The sequence below is a fragment of the Pongo pygmaeus genome, chromosome 4 (assembly GCF_028885625.2).
Source record: "Pongo pygmaeus isolate AG05252 chromosome 4, NHGRI_mPonPyg2-v2.0_pri, whole genome shotgun sequence".
Classification (NCBI taxonomy): domain Eukaryota; kingdom Metazoa; phylum Chordata; class Mammalia; order Primates; family Hominidae; genus Pongo; species Pongo pygmaeus.
The window spans coordinates 140,104,701-140,118,223 of NC_072377.2; the positions used below are offsets into that span (position 1 = coordinate 140,104,701).

The window sequence follows — 13,523 nt, forward strand, 5'->3', positions numbered from 1 at the left end:
TAGGCAATAATTACACCAGTCCTCTATTGTTGCCGTCCTCATGCAGCCCCAGGGAATTTGGAGAGCCCTTGGCTGAGGCATCCAGGCTCTTTGCTGCCCTCTGGTGCTGAGGCTCAGTATGGTCTTGCGTGGAGGAGGCTGGGATGGTGACCCTCTAGTTTCCTGTGCTCCAACCTGCCCGCTCTGATAAACCTGCTGCAGGGGTAGGAATCGTCGGGGAAGGAGCCTTAGCCTCAAGGCCTGGCTTCTTGGCTTCCCGATTGTAATGACAGCTCCACACATTCCACAGAGGTGATGGTGTTGACAGGTATTTGGGAAATACCAGTTTTCTTTCCCAGCATATTTGTCCTTATTTTTTCAGGACATGGTAAACATTTTATTGTCATCCTAGCTTAATTAAATAGAAAAAAGGCGGCAGTCTAGAATCTTGGTACATTTCAAATATATTTTATTACTTTCCATCTTAGAAAGAATATGAAACCTGCATGCAATGCTAATGGTTTCTGACATGTACATAGCATATAACACAGCAGTACAATGCGGCATATACTGGGGGGCAGTGTGTGGAGGGGGCGTTCTTAAGGGTATATGTACAGAGGAAAGGGTGCATGGTCATCTTAGCTTTCGAAAGAGGACTGCACTGTTTAACATTGAAGAATTACATGGGGAATCACAAATATATTGCTTTAGTACTGCATGTTCCGTTGTGGTGAGGGAAAGAAACATGTTTTGAAGGTTTTCCCTTGTCAACAGAATGTGTGTCTGTAGCTGTGTATTGCGCATGTATTCATATATTTTTAAGTTTTCTCCTAAGGTTTTTGCTGACAGTGTTGGGAACCTCACATGCTTCTGAAGTGTTAAATACTGAACCTGTGAACCTTTCAGAAACCCTCAGGTTGGGAAAGACCCCACACTTTCTTTAAGGATCATTTGTCTCGCCATCACAGGATCTTGGAAATGTTTCCTAGGGTGTGTAAAAATTAACCAAGGGGGAATGAAGCACATTTTTCTGGCAACCAAACTTGAGTTCCTCAAAGAACAGATGCAGAGAGACCTGCTCCTGCTTGCCCGGCTACAGGGTCCACTGCGGAGTCACACTGAGGCTGTGACCGGCCATAAGCCCAGGAGAGCCCGTGGCAGCTGTGCCGAGGCGCCAGGACCTCTGAGCGGAAGCTTCCCAAACTAGGAACGGAGCAACACTGCAATGAAATGTGTCCACCAAGCTCATTGTTCCTCCCGGGCGCTTATAAAGCTCAGATGTATAGTGACGTATGGACAAATACAAAAAAGCATTTTTTAAAAAGGAAAGGCATGAGTTTTCCCCTTTTCGATAAAAAGCAGCCTGTGATGAAGTCTGGAGCACAAGAGAGATGGGTCTCACATCTGGAAGCCTTTCGCACGCAGCTATAAAATGTAAAAACTGACCGTTGGTAAAAAGTGCTTCATAACAATATATAATTTGTGTCTTATGCCTGTGAGAAAGAAAGGCTTTTTTTTTTTTTTTTTTTTTTTTTAATCTGCAGAGTCCTTTGCACAAGTCTCCCAACTGGTTTGGAGTTTTCCCATCTGAGGTTTTTCACCCTATTCTTCGTAGACCCTGGGGAGAAAAAACACACGTGTAAGTGGCTCAGGACATGAGGCAGGCAGTTCACAAGCTGCTGGCTAAGCGGCTTCATTCACGTCTGGTCTGCAGGGAATGCTCTTGTCCCAGAACTGCAGGAACCCCCAGGGGGAAGTGGGAGGGATCCTTCCGAGGCTGTGGTCCCAGGGACCATGAAAACTCACACCAGTGTGGCTTTGTCCTTTCTAACCATCTGCAATCTCACCTCTGCAATCTCATTTTGTCCTCAGAGGTCTATGGAACAAACCCGCTTTGCATATGAGGAAACTGAGGCACCACAGACTTAAGATTTGCCCAGTGGCCACCAACTGTTAGTGGCAGGAATGTAGTCTTCCTCTAGCATGGCGGGCTGCTCCCCCACCTCCTTGTTTCTTTCCGCGTCTGTACTCAGCCTCTCTATTTAGAGAAAATAGCAAGGGTGGGAGGCATTCCCTCGCTTGACTTAGGCTTGTATATTTCTTTGTATTTTGCCCAAATAATGCATGTCGTCCAGAAGAATGCTAGCTCTAGAAGCTGCTTCCTGGAGACAGAAGAGGTGGTTGGTGGGGTGGGGCAGTGGTGCAGGAAGCCTGTGCCCCTCAGTCCCTGCTCCTGGCTGTATTGCCTCATCTCTACTGGTTCCCAACCCCACCTTCCCCTCACCTCTCAAGCTGTCCCCAGTTAGATATTTTGCTTTCTTCTAGTTCTGCCCTATGGCTGCCCTGGGGCCATACATTACACTTAGCCTATCACTTCTCTGTCTCGTTCTTGATTTCTGAGTAAGACTACCGAATTATGCATTGAAATAAAATGCCTGACTAGGCTGCTTCCTGTGGTGGCCGGAAGCTCCCTGGAAGCTCTGGTCTCTGAAGTGCACAGAGCTCCTCTGTGTGGCCCCCATGGGCCTGAGCCCACCGTATAGCCTTCTACTTCCTCCAACCTAGCTTTGGCATTCTCTTTCTCTCTCTCTGTACAAAGAGGACTTCAAACACTTACTTTATCACCATTCTACATTCATTAAGATATTTTCAACTTGTTTCAGGGGAGGGAGGTGGGGAGGGCAGGGACCTCAACACTCCAAGAAAGAGGGGTGAACTAATTTTATAGCAAAGTGAGAGAAGGCCTGGTAGCTGAGAGGCTCTTGTTGCTTTTGTTATTGGAATTTTCAGGAAAAAAAAAGCAGGGCCATGTTTAGACCTGTGGGTGCCTCCTTTTCCAGGCTGCAGCTCAGGTGGAGGGGAGGAGCAAGGTGAGCTAAAGGTTTGAGTATCCCCCAGCAGTCAGATCAAGATGCCCTCAGCCTCTTCCATAACCTGCCCATGGGATTAGCCTTCTGCCAGTTTTGATGACACAGGGCCTGGAGGGTGACAGAGAGTGGACTGCGCAGTTCTGGCCTTTGCCACATGAGCTGCCTGGCTTGACCAGAAAGAGGGCTTCATTCCCAGCAGATTTATAGAAAATAATTTCTCACTGTCATCACTTTCTATTTCAAGCAACTGCAGATGAGGCTGTTTTGGAGGCAGCAAAAAAGGCTCAGGTATAGGGGTTGAGCCCGAGTGTCAGCTCTGGGAGAGCTGGTCACAGGGCTGAGCTTGGGGTAGCACGGCTGGGCCAGGTGAGGGGAGGGCAATGCAGGCACCCACTATGGCTGTACCTTCCACCCTGTGAGGGCAGCTCGTGGGGTAGCACCAGGAGTCCTGGTTTGTTGTCCTGGCTTTGTCCTGTGCTCCCAGGTGAGTCACCCCTCTCTCCTATTTAGCCTTGATTTCCCCCTCTGCAGCAGGAGGTGCTGGCACTGGCTCCTGGGGAAGTCACCTGCATGGTGTGTGCATGCATGCGTGTGTGTGTGTGTGTGTGTGTGTGTGTGCTTCCTGATCATGCTATGCAGGCAAATGTGTAAACAGACTCTGCGTATTTGAGGAGTGAGACAGGACAGGCTACCTTCGCATGGTATAGGGGAGCTAGGAACTGGATTCTCCCTCCGAGGACAGACATAAGACCCCAGGAGACCAGAGATGGGAAGCCACCTTCTGATTTTAAGGAAACAGTGCCCAGTAAGTACAGGGCTGGTTCAGGGTGCTGGTGGTCTTAACACTGCTGCCTGCCTTGGTTAACAGTGGCTCTGATTTTAAAGAGCCAAACCTGTGGTGCCTTCTAGCACCTGCGAAGGAAGGAGTTTATCAGGTTTCTGGGCAGCAGAGGGAGTGGGGCACCTTGCAGAAGAAAACATGTTTCTGGCAAGGATCATCCTCAGCACCTCATGGTTTTATAGCACAGTTTTATAGCCAACATACACAGTCACCTAAGTGGTCACATTTCATCCCACTGAAGTCCTCAGAGCTCCCCTGGCAGCCATGCCAGTGCTCACCCTGCCATTTAACAACTTACGTAACTGAAATAAAAAGAGGAATTAAGATTATAATGCAAATATTAGAGTGAGACAGACTTTAGTTTACAAAATGACAAACCTGCCATGCTTGCAAATGGACAAGAGATGGATAGCTAGCTTTGGTAAGTGGTGAGTTCCTTGTCCCTGGGGGTATGTAAGCATTGTCTGAGTATCTGTTTGCTGTGGCTGTTGTGGTGGGTGTTCACATATTAGATGGGGCTAGATGACCTGGTAGCGGGGGTCCCTTCCCATCCTGAGAGCCACAGCTGGGTCTGGTGGGAAGGAAGGTGAGTAGAGGCAGGGCGTACCTGCGCTTCTCGTTCCAGGCGTTGTACCACTTGATGAAGCGCTTGGTGCTCTGCAGCTTGGGGTGCAGGCAGTGCTCCTGACCTCGGTACCTGGACACGCTCTTGGTGGTGATGCTGAAACGGAGCAGGATGAGGTGGAGGGTTGAGGAGCCTGAATAACATGTTGCCTCTCGTGTGGCCTGTGAGTAGCCCTGGGCTAAGTCAGGGCCCTGAGAGACTGTGGCTTCCTGCCTCCTCTCAAGGGAGCCTACTTATGTGCTCACTTCCAGGCTGGCTCTTTGGAAGGTTCTGGTTGTCCCCTTATTCTCTGACTCCATATGAAGGCCTAACCCTGTATGTAGTGAGCAGCCCTCACTTTTCTCCTGGGAGTCCTGAGAGTCTGGGATGGTCTCTCCCACCCCCAACCTCATGCAGTGTGTTGTCTCCAGGGCTCAGGCCTCTTTTGGGGAACAAAGGTCAGAGGACTCCCAGCCCCTCTGAGCCTGGGATCAGGAGGTGGAGAAAGCTAATGCCAGCCAGGTGCACATGCCAAAACCTCTGTCCTTGGATTTGAGGAGCTCATGGCAAGGCTCAGACATGCCCCACAGATACTCTGGTTTCTGTCTCCTCAACCCCAGTTCCCTCTGACCTACCACAGATTGTCCCAGGGCTGGGCATCTCCTGATCCTGAGGCAAAGTCTTGTTGGCCTTGTGGGAGGTCCCAGGTATTTCACCCCTAAGCAGAAGAGTAAGACCTTTCTTCTGCACAGCCTGGAGATCTCAGGCCTCTATCAGCCAATGTCCCCACACCCAGCAGAAGCCTAGCCATGTGGTAGAGAAGCAGGTGTTGTGCAGACTGTAAGGGCCTGGGACTGAATCTCAAGTTTGGCTGTGGGACCTTGGGTAACCTCTCCGAATCCAGTTTGGCCATCTGTAAAATGGGTATAATAATAGGACTATCTCACAGGGTTATTGGGATGATTAAAAGATACAATCTTTTCAAAGTACCCAGGACCTGGTAGATGCACAATTAATAGTTACTGTTACTAGTCATTGGTCATGGAAGATGAAGTGGCCAAAGGAAAAGAGTAGCCTTGCTGTGGGGGCTCCAGCCTGGAGGGCGAGGCAAGCCTGCTGCTCAGAACTTCTGAGCCCCTCTAGGCCACAGGCATGACAGGAGTTGTGGGGAATAAGAGACCACCTAGGGTATTTGGAAAAGTGCAAGGTGAGAGGTGAGGATGCCACTTCTTGAGGGGTCACAGCCATACAAGCCATGATGGTAGACTGGGGTGCTGGAATGGGCTTGGAGGGCAAAGAGGGGAGACTGAAAGTGAGAGTGGAAAGAGTGAGAAGAGAGGGACAGAGGTCAGCTAGTTCCCCACTGTTACCAAATGGAAAATGTCATGGTTTATATGGGCTAAGTTCTAGAAGGGATAGGATTCCCATTACTTCAGTCTCCCAATTGATGGGGAAAGAAAATCGGATCTTGCCACCAGAATGGAGGCATAATGTTCCCTGGCAACCTGTTCTCTTCCCTTCTCCGTGCTCTGGGTTTCTGGGGTCCCCGCTAGGGCCTAAGCTCCTTGGGGCAGGGGTGGGTCTTCCAGGTGATGGTGCCTGCCTTGACTGGACTCCTCTGTGATCCCGGTGATTCCTCTAGCCTTGAGCACGGGCGAGGCTTCAGAGTGAACTCTGGTTGTCTCTCTCCCCCACTGTGCCCAGTCACCCTGCAGGAATTTAGCAAATGCTTTTCTCTTTCTGCCTACAAGGCTGCTTTAGCATTCTGAAGGAAAGGACGTGGCAATGCCTGATAAAAATCCTTTTCTCAGTTAGGTCAGCGTGCAGGCTGTGCATCCCAAATCCTGAAGGTCAGGGAGAGCAGGAAGGGACACTCAGCCCTCTCACTACAGTGCTCAAATGCCACGTCATAATACTGGGATTATGAAAATCGGTTGTGGAGTGCAGACATGGGGATTTGTGACTCCAGCAACTATCAGAAATTCTGAGTCCTGTGACCCTCTCCTCCACAGTTCTTGGGGGGGGGGGGTGGGTAAGGGTTTTGGTGAGAGCTCCATGGACCTATGACACAAATGGCTCTTTCTAGAATTCGGAATCTCCTGGATCCTTCTGGGTGCAAGGACTCCCACTTGCAAAGCGGACCTCTCCCCCCACCCCTACTCCTGCCCCCACCCCTACTCCTGCCCCCACCCCCAGCCTCAGCAGAGATTTCTGGGTGACTCAGGGTGAGCTGGAAAATTTGCTTCTGTTCAGCCTTTGTGGCTGAAAACCTGCTTTGCAAAAGTGCTGGCCCCTCATCTGATTTGGAGAGTTTTAGGATTGTGGAGAGGTAGAGGAGCCCCCAGCCCTCAGGGATGGAGTGGGAGGCTCTAGGGGGTGGGGCGGAGGTTTAGTAGAGGGTGATTGGATTGTGTGCTGATCTCCTGAGGCCCCTGCAAGTTTCTACAAGGCTCCGTAAAGCCTTTCTCGCACTTGCCTAGCTATAGATTTTTCTCTGTATGTGGAAAAGTTTAGCCAGGAAAAGAGCAAGCCTATTTACTGAGGGCTCTGTCCTTTTTAGGTATCACTGCATCCTTTACCCTGCTTTCTTCCCCTGCAAGGTCTCAGAAACTTGCTTGGTAAATAGAGTGGTTTTCAGCTCTCAGATGAGTGAGATTTAACTTGGAATTCCCCTGTCATTCTTAGCCCCCAAACTGGAAGCCCTGCGGAGCTTGGAGCTCCTTTCCCAGCTCATTTGACACTTGGCCCCCACCCAAAACGATTTTTGGATATTTTCTTTGAATTTGGGCTGCAAGGCAAGGGGTAGGGACAAGGGGGTTAATTTAGGTGTCTGAAGGAAGGCAGTGGGGTCAGCTCAGTTCCAGTGGATTTCTGAATTCCCCTAATTTCTGCCTGACAGTGTAGCCCCTAGACGAGGATGGGGGGTGCTGGGTGGGGGTGTGCACTGCTTTCGCGGACACTGTGTGAAGGCCTTTGCACCGGTGGGGGCCAGCTGGTGGAGGGCCCTTGCCCAGACTGAGAATAAAGTGCGTCCTGTTTCTGGCGGAGGGGAAGAGGGGCCAATGGTCTGTGGCAAATATTTGGTAGCCGCTTTGCCAAGGGCTCCCTTCCTGGCCAAGAGCATGTTGATGAGGAGGCAGCGGTGCTGGCCTCAAGTGGTTAATTGGGAAGGCGGAGGAGCAAGAAACTAAGTGTTCTCTCACTCTGCCCCAGTTTTTCCAACATTCCCCACATCCCCACCAAGCAGGGCTCCAGCCATGTGGCACATTAACCCCAGCAGAGCGCTTTCTGCAGTACTGCTCCGTATCGGGGACCCACAAGGAGTACAGCCGGTGAGGGAAGCTCGTGGAGCGTTCTCAAAATGAAATCTCTAGGAGCCAAAAACTTGCGGTCCACTTGTCTCTGACTGGAACAAGGCTCTGAAGGGAGTCAGGATTTAAGATAGTGTTTGCATTAGTCCTCTGTCCAGTGACAGGAAGGCAGCACGCCTCACAGTTTGGGTGTGAGTGTGTTTTAAGTGATTTCAGTCTAGGTTTTCTGAGTTGGCACAAGGGAGCCCTTTAACCCTCGATGGCCCTAGCAGAGTGGGTGGCCCATGGTACAAATAGGGAGACTACTCATTTGAATCCTAGCAAGGGTGAACTTGGAGGCGTTGTTCCGGAGCGGGACAGTGACCCCCTTTCCTGACTGTCTTCCAGAGTGTCTCGCCAGCGTCCTAAGGACTCTCTGGGCAATTACAAAGGCTTTTCCAGGGCCTTGACAAAGTCAGAGAGAAATGTTTGTTAGCCCGAACCAGGCCCAGGATGTGCCCTGGCATTGGGTTGACAGCAGTGCGCACCCCCTCAAGGTGAGGAGCGAGAACTCACATAACCATCTTCTCCTCGCAGTGCGGGTACTTTGGTTTCATTTCCAGCTTCTTCACGTCGCTGTAGCGGATCTTGGGTCCCTTCCGGGAACACTTGCATTTGGACCCTGCAAGCGAGCGCGGGGCAACGGCTTAGTTGTTAGGCGGTCTCCTGCCCCTCAACCACCTTGGTGCCCACCCAGACCACCCCCCGCGGGATTCCAGGATGCCTAGAAATCGGCGCTTGGGTTCCCCAGGACAGGACAAGACGAGACGGCGACAAGGGGAGCTCCCCGCACTCACCGTCCACACGCGCGGTGTACAGCGCCAGCAGCAGCAGGAGCAGCGCGGCCGCCAGGAGCCTCATGCTGACTGGAGGGGCGCGGCGTGGGAGCAGGGACATGGGGACGGCGCTGGCCCGTCGGAGCGGCGGCCCGGAGACGCCACCCGGCTCTGCTCGGCTTTCTCTGCCTGGGGCGCGCCTTCCGGCTCGGCTGGCTCCGGCTGCGCCGTCGGTGGATGCCCAGGGCTCTCTGTCGCCGTGCGCTGCGCTCTGCGCTTGTCTCCGCGCTTTCTCCACAGCCTCCCTCCGCCCGCCCTGGTCTCTTTTAAATCCGCTCCTGCCCTCGCAGCGAGCGAGCTCATTAATATGCAGAACCACTCGGTGACTCACTGAGATTTCTCAATGTGGTGAGGGGAGGAGACCTTCCCAGCCCTCCCGTCGCCCGCCCCTGGAAAGGACCCGCTATCGCAGCGGCTCACACCCGGAGCCACGCGCGCACACGCGCACACACACACACACACATCCGCTACCCTCTCGCTCACACAACACGCCTCCTTCGCACACTTGCACACCCGTACCACAGCGCGCACACATTTCCAGCGTCCCGCTCTGCCTTTGGGGAGCCCAGACGGTGGAGAGGCTGCTGAAGGGCACTGCTTTTCTGAATCGCGTGGTTCCCTCTCTGGCCGGGCAGGCCAGCTTTTCTGAGCCGGCGGCAGACCCAGGCCCAGGGCCTAGATCCTCAAAGACCTGAAAGGGTTTTGGAGCAGGTGCCAAGTGTGAGTGCCTGCAGGCCTGACCCCCCAGGGCCCCTGCTGGGCCAGAACACAAGGCCATTTCTGGACAGGGGCTTGTCATAGACTGTCCAGCAGCAAAGTCATTGACTGTGGTCACTGGAACTGACTCAGAGAGGATGTGTGTGTGTGTGGGGGGGGGGGGGCGTGGAGACGGGTATTGGGGAGGGAGTTTTGGTGACTCCCAAAGGAAAGCTCCTTAAAGTGGGTCAGTGGCCTGGTGGCTGTGTGAGTGTCTGGGTGGTGGGGAGAACCAGGAGGAGTCCTCACTCTCACACTACTCTCCAAAGCCAGGTAGAGAGCCCTAGTAGAGAGCGATGACAATGGTAACCATATGGATGAAGGCCTTCCCATGTTCTAGACATTGTGCCAGAATGCGAAATGTAGTGGTGTGAGCCCAGCCATAGTGGCAGAAATTCCCTCCTCACTACTTACCAGCACAAGTGACTTTACTGCTCTCAGCTTTTGTTTCATCATCTGTAAAGTGCAGATCGTCACAGTGTTTCTGATAGGGTGGCTGTGAGAACTATAGAAATCATACATGTTGTCAGTACCCAGGAAATGTTACTTATTGGCACCATCATTTTATATCTAATTTATCTATTACTTTGATTCTTACAAATTGGTGCTTTTCTTCCAAGTTGGTACTTTTAATTTCTTTATTTGACAGGTGTGGAAACATGCTCTGAGAGAAGAAATAACTTGTCCAAGGTCACGGAGCCAGGAAACAGGTGACTAGGCCAGGAGGGTCCTCAGTATATATGGCTGCAGAACTGGAACTCCTGTCCCTGGACCACTCTGTTGCTTTGAGGCCTGTCTGCCCTTCACTTCTTGCTGCCTTGAGAGACCTAGAGACAGGAGGTGGATCATCTCAAGCTCTTGGAGTCCCTGGGCTTGGCTGTCAGGATAGAGCTCACCCAGCTCTATGCCATCAGCCTGGCAGCTCCCTGGAGGCAGAACTGCCCAGAGGGCTTCTGGATGATGGGGGACAGTCTGCTGAAGGGTGCAATGGGAAGAATCTGTGTCGTCTATTCCCAACTGGAGAGCCCTTGCTGCTTCAAGAAGAAGCCAAGCCATGAAAAGCAAGCAGCGCCTATGCGTGCTGTTATGCCTATACCTAAAGCAAAGCCAATAGCTGGACATTTGCATTTATGCATGAGATGAGTATAAGGGAGTGACTTTTGGCATTTATGTTAGTTTTTAACTGTAAAAATAATTTTTTTTAAATATAGAAACAGCACGTTTGCCCAGAAAAATCAGAAAACACAAGCAGAAGAAAACTAACATTTTCACGCAAGTAAAATCTTGGGTGAAATCTTCCCAAAGCATCCTCTCTTTGCTTTGCGTACACATGTACACATGGGATCAGGCTGCATGTAGTCTTTAATAACCTGCTTGCTATACCTATTAGCATATTGTGAACATCGCTCCATGTGGCTAGCCTTGCTACAACAATAGCTCTCTTAATGGTTTCATCTGAGGCCGGGTAGTATAATGGCTAAGAGGCTAGTGTCTGGAGTCAAACTGCCTGAGTATGCATCCTAGGTACTAGCTGTGTGACTTTGAGCAAATACCTTAACTCTATTTGGTGTTGGTTTCCTCATCTGTGAGATGGAGATGATGATAATATGTACAGCATAGGCAGAATTAAATGAGATGGTGCATGTAATGCTTTTAATGTGATCCCCAGCATGGAGTAAGTGTTTGATATGTGCTGACCATTGCGGTTATCATGATTTTTAGATGCAGAGTATTCCATCATACAGATGTACCAGAATTAATTTGACTACTCCTTGCTGGACATTTGGATTGTTTTCAGCCTTACCCTATTACAACCAATGCTGTTTGACAAATATTCTTGTAGCTCCATTTTGGGGTAGGTTTTAATATGTTGGATCAGCCCTCAGAAATAGAATGATGGGGCCATGGCACATGCCCATTTTAAGACTTTTCATAGAAATTGCCAATTGCTTTCCAAAAAAATCTATTTTATGCTGCAAAGGAATTTCTTAAATAACAAGCTTTCCTAGAGCATGTAAAGTATTATTTTTCATTAATGATTTTATTTCTAACATGTTTGTTTCAAGAATATGTTGATTGATTAACTGGGATCTAACAACACCAGCGATCGTGGGCACTGAGTTTTCACAGGAAAAAGTAGTTGGCTCCAGAAATATGGACCAAAGTTTCCCGGCTTCCTGGGCTGGACCAGAGGTCAGACGTCCCAGTGTTTTGTCCTCAGTTACACTCCTCAGTCTGTGTATGCAGATCTCTGGTTTGCAGAAGGCAGCCACTGTGCAAGCAGAGCTGAGCCCTTGTTTGTGTGAGCTCTTCTGGAACCATGGTACAGGAGAGCATGAGGCCCCTGCTGCCAGCAGGTCTGTGGGGGATGCTGTCCAACTGGGTGAGGGAGGGGGCTTGGCCCCTGACACACCTTCAGGGCACAGACTCCCTAGTGAGCCCAAGCTGAGGGCCTCTGAGCAGGTGGGCATGGGTGAGGTCGTTCTTTGTACAGTGGCACCGTCTGCTTCAAGAAGGTCCCTGGGGTACAGTGAAGGACAGCACACATGTCTTGCCTGTGTGTGTGCATGCATGTGTGCAGATGTCAACATATTGATGGTCACACTTGGTTCTACAGAAGACATAGACGTGAAGTGTGGGGGGTACAGAGGAGGGAGGAAGTGGAAACAGGACACCACTCCTTGAGGGAGTGGAAATTTTGCTGAGACCCCAGGGATTTGCTTGTTTCTTCTCTTTACATTTATTGAGCACCCACTGTGTCCCAGGCTTTGCACAAGGTGCTGAGGGTTTGAGGTGAGCCAAGGCAGCTGTGTGCCTGTCCCCAAGCAGCTCAGAGTCTAGTGGGGAAGGCAGACATTAACTATACAACCACAGAGATCAGTGTGAAACTCCTGCAGAAGTCGGTGTCCTGGAGGGTGGCTGGTGCTAGGAGACTCATCAGGGGATCTGACAGGGTAACGAGGTGGGGACAAATTCCTGGAGGAAAGGGCCATTGAGTTAGATATGAAGGATGGAAAGGAATTAACCAGTGACCACAGGAGGGAGGCCACTCCTGGCCCTTCATGGTCCCTGCTGCTCACACAGTGATCAGTGATGTCCTGGGGGAAGTCCCTGCTCTGAGCCTTTTACTGGCTCCTGACCTCATGCAGAATGGAAGCCAAGTCCCCAGCAGTGCACACCCCATCGTGACCAGCACCTGCCATGCTCCCCACAGGCTGTGCTCCAGATACTCTGCCTTGTCTTACCTTCGAACATCCAAGCCTGTTCCCACCTCAGGGTCTTTGTTCTCACTGGCCCCTCCACCTGCAGTGCTCCTCCCCAGGGGCTGACAGGCAACCCTCTTCTCCTCACTGAGCCTCGGCTCCAATATTCACCTTCCAGTTCCAATCCCATGAGCATACCCCCAACAACAGTCCCTCTCTGTGTTGCCACCAATTTTAGTTTATTCATTGTATGTGCAGCAACCTCAAATTGTACATTTTCATGTTTATTTGGGGGTGCATTGTGGATGATCTCTCTGTGTCTGTGGGTCTCTGTCTTGCTCATCCTCAGTGTCTATAACAGTGATTGGCACATAGCAGGGGTTCACTCCATATCTGTGGAGTAAATAAAAACATGTTTCAGGCAAAAGCTCAGCATGTGAGAGTACTGCTGAATCCAGGCTACACAGGCTACAAGGTTGCATGTGAGAAAGTGTGTGTGTGTGTGTTTGCGTGTGTGTAGGGGTGGCCATGGGGAGTCCATATTCCCAGGGAAGCCAGTTCCTCCTCAGGGCATTTGTTTTAGAGATGAAATCTCTGGGAAGAGGAGGTGGTGATAGCAGGAGTGTGGCTTTCCAGGAAATCCCACAGGTGTCTGGGCACTACCTCCTTGGTCTGCTTAGAAAGGGGACTTGACTGGTCAAGGCTGGTTTTCTGCCCTGGGAGCTGGGATCCAGGGCAATTCTTCCCCCGTTCTTTTAGTTCTTTTCATGACTGACCTTCTTTTCAGAAGAGGAGTCCTTTTTACTTCCCTGGCAGGACAGGAATACTAGAATTCAGCACTGGTAGGGGCTGAAGTCACAACTGGCCTTCATTGTACATATGAGGAAACTGAGGCTCAGCAATGGGGCTGATTGCATACAAGATCTCCCTGTGCATTAATGTTAGCCAGCCTTCTGTCTCTGTGTCCTGTACCTAGCTACTTAGGCCAGGGCAAGATCCTGGGCTCCAGTAACCTGTCTGGCCCCATCACCACTCATGACATGGTGGGTCACCCCAGAATACCTGCTTCCTTTGTGTTGTGTGG

General features: G+C 50.9%; 1 protein-coding gene across 1 annotated transcript; it reads right to left on the minus strand.

The window, feature by feature from the left end:
• Window positions 1-427: 427 nt before the first annotated feature.
• Window positions 428-9,648, minus strand: CXCL14 (C-X-C motif chemokine ligand 14). The gene is made up of 4 exons (XM_054488396.2): window positions 8,442-9,648; window positions 8,161-8,266; window positions 4,298-4,411; window positions 428-1,597 (listed from the first exon to the last, which is right to left on the minus strand). The coding sequence occupies exons 1-4, from the start codon at window positions 8,539-8,541 to the stop codon at window positions 1,582-1,584; spliced, it is 336 nt and encodes a 111-aa protein (XP_054344371.1). The 5' UTR covers window positions 8,542-9,648; the 3' UTR covers window positions 428-1,581.
• Window positions 9,649-13,523: the final 3,875 nt, after the last annotated feature.